Source organism: Bidens hawaiensis, unplaced genomic scaffold (assembly GCF_021521415.1).
Source record: "Bidens hawaiensis isolate Kalapana, Puna unplaced genomic scaffold, B.hawaiensis_p1.1 tig00011860_1, whole genome shotgun sequence".
Taxonomy (NCBI): domain Eukaryota; kingdom Viridiplantae; phylum Streptophyta; class Magnoliopsida; order Asterales; family Asteraceae; genus Bidens; species Bidens hawaiensis.
Window position 1 is genome coordinate 194,719 of NW_027491945.1, and position 6,426 is coordinate 201,144.

Below are 6,426 nucleotides of genomic sequence, written 5' to 3' on the forward strand. Positions count from 1 at the left end.
ATTTTAACGCTTTACATTCAAGCAAGATAAAATTATTTGACGCTTACTTTTTAACTATTAACTATGTTACAAGAAACTCAACCCACCATGTCTACTAACCAATAGAATTGAGTAAATCGTTGTGTTGAGCGAGTGGCCCACAAGAGTTCAGGGTAGAAAATAAGTAAAAACAAAAATTTGATCCGAAGACCAGCCAGATGAGAATCAGGTGCCTACCACTACATCACCCATGAAAATGGGGATTATTTGAAACTATTGTGGCACAAAGAGATATACCCAACAACAAATGGTGAAAACACAAGCTAATGATCATCATCAAATGTAGAAACACAAAAAGGCTACAAACTTTATCTAATTGTAGAGCCAAAATCAATGCCAATAATCTAGATTTGAATTTCAAAAGCCTAACTGCATATTTTCAGTCTGTACCATATTTTGTCGTGACACATGACGCCGACCCGACAAACCTCGTTGTTTAAAGATATCTTAAGATATCTTTGACCACCTTCAACCCATCCGATGTCGTCTCCTGCACAAACAATATCAATATTTCGTTTATACCATAACGATCTAAAAAATTTCAGTTTCGGGGTGTCTTGTATCCTTGTTGACAATACTCAAACGCAAAATTACTAAATTCCAACCCCCCCCCCCATGTTGTCATTTTTTTATAACTGATTTAGGTCCCCACAAGATTGATATTCAATTCTAGAAAGCTCTTAACACTTGAGTCAGAAACGGGTGTGACAGACATAATGTTACTTTTACCAATTGTGGTGGAATAGACGGTGATTTCGACCTGTTTAACTACATACGAGTCAAATTGGTTTAACATTTTATCTCTAACGGATCAAGCGGGTTAAGCTAACACGTCTAGTGACAGTTTCATATATACGCCTAAATTTTACATCATCAATTTTACCCAACCACGAACTTCAATATAAAATATAGTAAAGCGAAACACTGTTCCTATTACCCATTTCATTTAATTCAATTTATTAAATGACCATTATACCATTCTCCTGTTCCTTACACTTCAAACTTTCACAACTTAAATCCTAACATAAGAAGAGTATTTATGTCAAAAGCACGAACATGAAGATGAATATATACCTCTTGGATCGGCGGTCTTGACCATAATCCCTTATTCCATCAAATTCAGCATGTCCACGGAAGTCCATGTCACCCTGCTCATATTGGATAACTTCTGTCCCAAGTAAGTATAGCGCATCGACAAAAATACATGATATGAAACTATTCATAATTCACTATCTCCCCACAAGATAATAATCATAAATGGAACATGCAAGTCATGGAGGTAAAGTTAAAATGCAAAGGGAGACAAAAATGAGAAGTATGAGAAGGATTTGTGACCACACAAAAAACCCCTCAAAAAAAATCATAACTCAATATATGAATAAAAAATTTTAAAAAATAAGAAAACCAAAATCTATCTTTCCCTCGTCATTCCCGTTCCCCAAAAAAACGACGAAAAGACACAATGCCGAAAATGAACAAACAACATATAATGATAAACAAAAAAAGAGACAATATATCGCAAAATATAACACAATGCCAAACGAAATATAACACAATGTTGAGTAATATAACACAATATCAAGAAAAAAAGACAGTCAATGACGAAAATAAACACAAAACACAATGATAAACAAAAAGAAACAATGATCTTTTTCACTCAACATTGTATCTTTTTCGAGTTTTTTTTTTTTTTTTTTTTTTTTTTGAGAACGAGGAAGACGGTGGACACATTTTTGTGTTTTTACATTTTTCGTTTTTGTATTAAAATTTGAGTTATGATTATGTTTATTAATTTTTCATTATCTTTTAGGGGTTTTTTTGTGGCTACAAATCCTTCTCATTTTTGTCCCCCTTCGTAGAATAACTTGGCCCAAGTCACGGTCATCATAAAGGTCAACCTTAGCAAACTAAACGTTAAAAAGAGCAGAGTTGACCTTGAGAGAAAGTTTATTCTTCACTTCTTCAAGCATTTCAATATTTTCCTGTTTGTGTTTCTTGTCCAGCTCATTCATCGAGTCAGCCCATTTTATCTTTTCTTGAATTGTAATAAGCAAGCTGTCTGATGTACCCAACCTATTAAATGCCATTAATGAGAGCCACGATAGGTAAGATGTATGCATCATGTTTAACACTAATTGCAAAAAACAGAAAATATAAGTTAAGATTACCAATCTGAGAGTGTATGGATCATATTCCCTAATTGACCAGGCCTGAGATCCCTGCCTATTGCAAATTGCACCTATGAAAACCAAATGATAAGTTATATAAACAAAAGAGTTAATGTCCATTTTCGTCCCTGTGGTTTGCTACTTTCGCCACTTCAGTCCAAAGTTTGAAATTTTGTCAATTTAGTCCTTATAGTTTTAAACATTAGCCAATTACGTCCTCTAGTCTAACGGCATCCAACTATGCCGTTAGTTTAAGGGGTATTTTGTCTTTCTTCTATTTATGTTTAGTTAATGGCCAGTTTCGTCCCTGTGGTTTGATACTTTTGCTACTTCAGTCCAAAATTTGAAAATTTTTCAATTTTATGTTTAATTTATTCAGCTTTTTTTTCTTTTTTTTTGTCTATAGCCTTTAAGAGCATAAGCCAAGCCCAAAACCATCAAGCATCGACCAAAACAGGTTTACGTTTACTCTGTCGATAACAATAATCATACCCCCCTCGTATTTAGTTTCTAGACATTTTCTAAACTCTCCCTCATGGTGGAATTCATTGGTAAAGTGGTCAAGGTAATTCCCTAAAACCGTACTATACCGATAAAACTAAAATCGTTTCTTTGGTTAATGCATAATAGTTACGGTTTAGAGATTAACATATTGTAGCAAACATCTTGGTCGAAATCACATCAGGAGGTCAAATATCCTGCATTTCCATGTTTGCTCAAGAAATCGATACACTAGATCGCATGTGTGTTCTTCAAATCGTGGTGGTGTTCTTGAATTCTTCATATCGACTACAATTCTAGGGTTGAATCCGACGAATTCAAGAACAATACCACGATTTGAAGAACACACATGCGATTTAGTGCATTAATTTCTTGAGCAAACATGGAAATACGGGATATTCGACCTCCTGATGTTGATTTCGACCCAAATGTTTGCTACGATATGTTAATCTCTAAACCCTAACTATTATGCATTAATCAGAGAAACGATTTTGGTTTTTTCGATATAGTTCGGTTTTAGGGAATTACCCTGACCACTTTACCAAATTACCAATGAATTCCATCATGGACTGAAGTAGCAAAAACAAAAAAAAAAAAAACAAAAAAAACTGAATAAATTAAACATAAAATTGACAAATTTCAAACTTTGGACTGAAGTAGCAAAAGTATCAAACTACAGGGACGAAACTGACCATTAACTAAATATAAATAGGAGAAAGACAATAATACCCCTAAATCTAACGGCATAGTTGGATGCCGTTAGACGGGGGGACGTAATTGGCTAATGTTTAAAACTATAAGGACTAAATTGACAAAATTTCAAACTTTGGACTGAAGTGGCGAAAGTAGCAAATCACAGGGACGAAAATGGCTATTAACTCTAAACAAAACTATAAGAAAAAAAAATATGAGAGGATAGATATAAGGTCACACCTCAAAAGATCTCCTTTGTTGATTTAGCTTGCCCCTTACAATGCCCTATACAAGAACAAATGAAAATTTTAACTAGTAAATGCGGACACAAAGATGTATATACTAATTTCTAGAACCAACTCTATAGAAATAAGTCGAGAAAAAACAAATAACAAGTTTAGTTTTATGTTTGCAAGTAACTCTCTTTAGTCATTAAAACCATATAAGTCAATCATGTCATAATAATGGGAAATCACTTACCGCATACATGCACTCGTTGATTAGAAAATCTTCAAGTTCACGAACATTTACAACATCCAATTCACGCATCAGCACCTCATAGGGGAGTACCTGAAAGTACCCAATATTAGAAACCTTAGGGTGGTTATAATGCTACCAAACACATGTTGGGTAAAATTACCTTGTTAGCCTCAGCTAACGTGAGCATTGTGAGTTGCTTTAACTTGAGGACCTGATCAGGCGTCAACTGAGGAAGTTTACTAGCATTACCTACAATAATTAACACAATAAATAAAAGAAATATGATGTGGCTGTGCAATTGTCTGTGTATTTACCATATAGATGTTATCTAGCCCTTCCTTTTACTTTCTTTAATACTTATAAAATTGTAATTAACTTTCTTATTTACAGGGTTCGATTTTGGATCAATGGCATCAATCCTGGTAATATTAATGTGTAAAATTTAATCAGAAACTTACTTAACCATTCTGCTTTCGAATAAAATATTAATGAATTATTTAAATTTAACTATATACATATAATCAGACAGCTGTTTAATTTTGTAACGAAAGAGGTAGGAAACCTACTGGTGTATTGACTCCATGTTCCATGAGCAAACATCTGAAGCAAATCAAGGTATCTAGAATCTTCTGTTCCTTGAAGCTGCATAGTAATTGATTATCAGAAGTCAAAACACACCAAAAAAAGCAAGAAAATTGGCATGAGTTCAATTTAAATATAGTAAAAACTAGAGAGGTGCCTGCACAATGCAGCGGGAACACATACACTGGTAATCATGTAACATGTTAATCTTTTCCTAATTTATTAAAAAAAAACTATACCAATACCATACTCAAATTAAAGTAAATTAAATCCTTGTTTTTATTGTGTAATTTGTATTAAAAGAATATATTAATGTATGAAAAAGTGGCTGTTTAAAAATCATGGGTAGGAGTTAGGGACTTAGGGGTGCAAACAAGCCAAGCCGTTCGCAAGCTACTAAAGTTCGGATCGATAAAAAGCTCGATTCAAGCCTTCTGTGTGAAGCTCCTTTAGGCTCGTCAAGCCTACATATTTTTGAGTTTTACCTCTTACTTCTATGTAATAATTTCACACTGCACAACCAAGCTTTCGCTCGTTTAAGGTACTACATGAGCTCAAGCCAAGCTAGGGCTCATTTAAGGTTTTTTCTCAAAATATATAAACATAACAAAAATGTATATAAATTAATTAATAATAAACAAACCAAGCATTGAAAAACAACCCACAAGCCGAGCCCGAGCTTGAAAAACAAAAACAACTCAAGAGCCGAACTCGAGCTTTAAAAAAAGAGCTCGAAACGAACCAAGCTCAAGCTCTGGTAAGTTAAAGCGGGGCAAGCTCAAGCCTAGTCGAGCTCGGTCTTGGCTCTTTTGCATCCCTAGTGGGAGTTGGTTTAAAAGTCAACTATGTGTTTAAAAAATTGTACCCTATGTTTTAAAGATTGCAACTACTTGGACTCTTAAATTATGTAAAAGAATTACTTTATTGTCCTCCTAATACGCGTATCATAATATACGAACAACAAAACTGGTGTTAAGACAGTAAAGTTTCAACCCGTGTGCCACAAAACACATGACAATAGAATCTAAGCATAAGACAAGTGAATGAAAGCATTACAGCAATAACTTATGAGTAAGAAGATGAAACTGTTTAACACTGCAAACTAGAGGTGTGCAAGAACAGGAAAATAAAATCCAAAGCGAAACGAAGACGGTTTGGTTTTATGTTTTTGTAAAGACGGAACTTATGGCTCAAGAAGATAAACAATTGAATGCAACATGATAAACCCTAACAGCATCATAATTAGCAATTAGAACTTAAAAATAAGAAATCAATCAGACCTGGAGAATATTGGGAAGGGAGAGGATCTCGGTGAAGGCGAAGAGTGAAGGATGAGAAGTGGCTTCCACAATGAGGTTGACGAGAGACGGTGGTGAAGCGTTGGCTTGTTTCACGAAGTGATCGATATGCTCTGCTTGCTTTTCTTCGATGTCCATCACGATGATGATGATGATCCTTACAGTAAGAGATCAAACGCTGATCAATGCCAATTTTATATCATCAATTTTTAGGGTTTGAAATTGGATGGGGGTTTTTAGTTTAGGGCGGTTAGGGTGGCAAAAACAGACCCGTTATTTTGAGACAATTTGGATACACTTTAAAATTTAATTGGAATGGGCTAGGATGATTCAAAAGAAATTTAATCAGTGGGTTGGGTTGGATTTGGGTGATGGGTTAGAATGGGTTTACGTCGTGATGATTTTTAAAATATAGGGTTAGGATGGGTATGGGTCTAGATGGGTAAAGTTAATCCATCTTGACCCAAGTAAAGGTTAAAATACAAATGGTTTCTAAAACTCCCTCAAAAAAATATTCAAAAAATTTAATGAAAAATTAATAACTCAAAATATAAATTAAAACGCAAAAACTAAAATAACTAAAATGTCTCCCCCATCGTTCTCGTTCATAAAAAAATAATAAAAAAAACCTCAGTTTCGTCTCGGTTCATGTTCGGTTTTTTGGG

The 6,426-nt window shown here is 34.3% G+C and overlaps 1 protein-coding gene across 1 annotated transcript; it reads right to left on the reverse strand.

The window, feature by feature from the left end:
* Positions 1–311: 311 nt before the first annotated feature.
* Positions 312–5,899, reverse strand: LOC143539285 (COP9 signalosome complex subunit 7-like). The gene is made up of 9 exons (XM_077032632.1): positions 5,744–5,899; positions 4,448–4,523; positions 4,042–4,130; positions 3,882–3,971; positions 3,642–3,686; positions 2,208–2,278; positions 1,974–2,112; positions 1,114–1,187; positions 312–529 (listed from the first exon to the last, which is right to left on the reverse strand). The coding sequence occupies exons 1-9, from the start codon at positions 5,897–5,899 to the stop codon at positions 508–510; spliced, it is 762 nt and encodes a 253-aa protein (XP_076888747.1). The 3' UTR covers positions 312–507.
* Between the last annotated feature and the right edge of the window lie 527 nt (positions 5,900–6,426).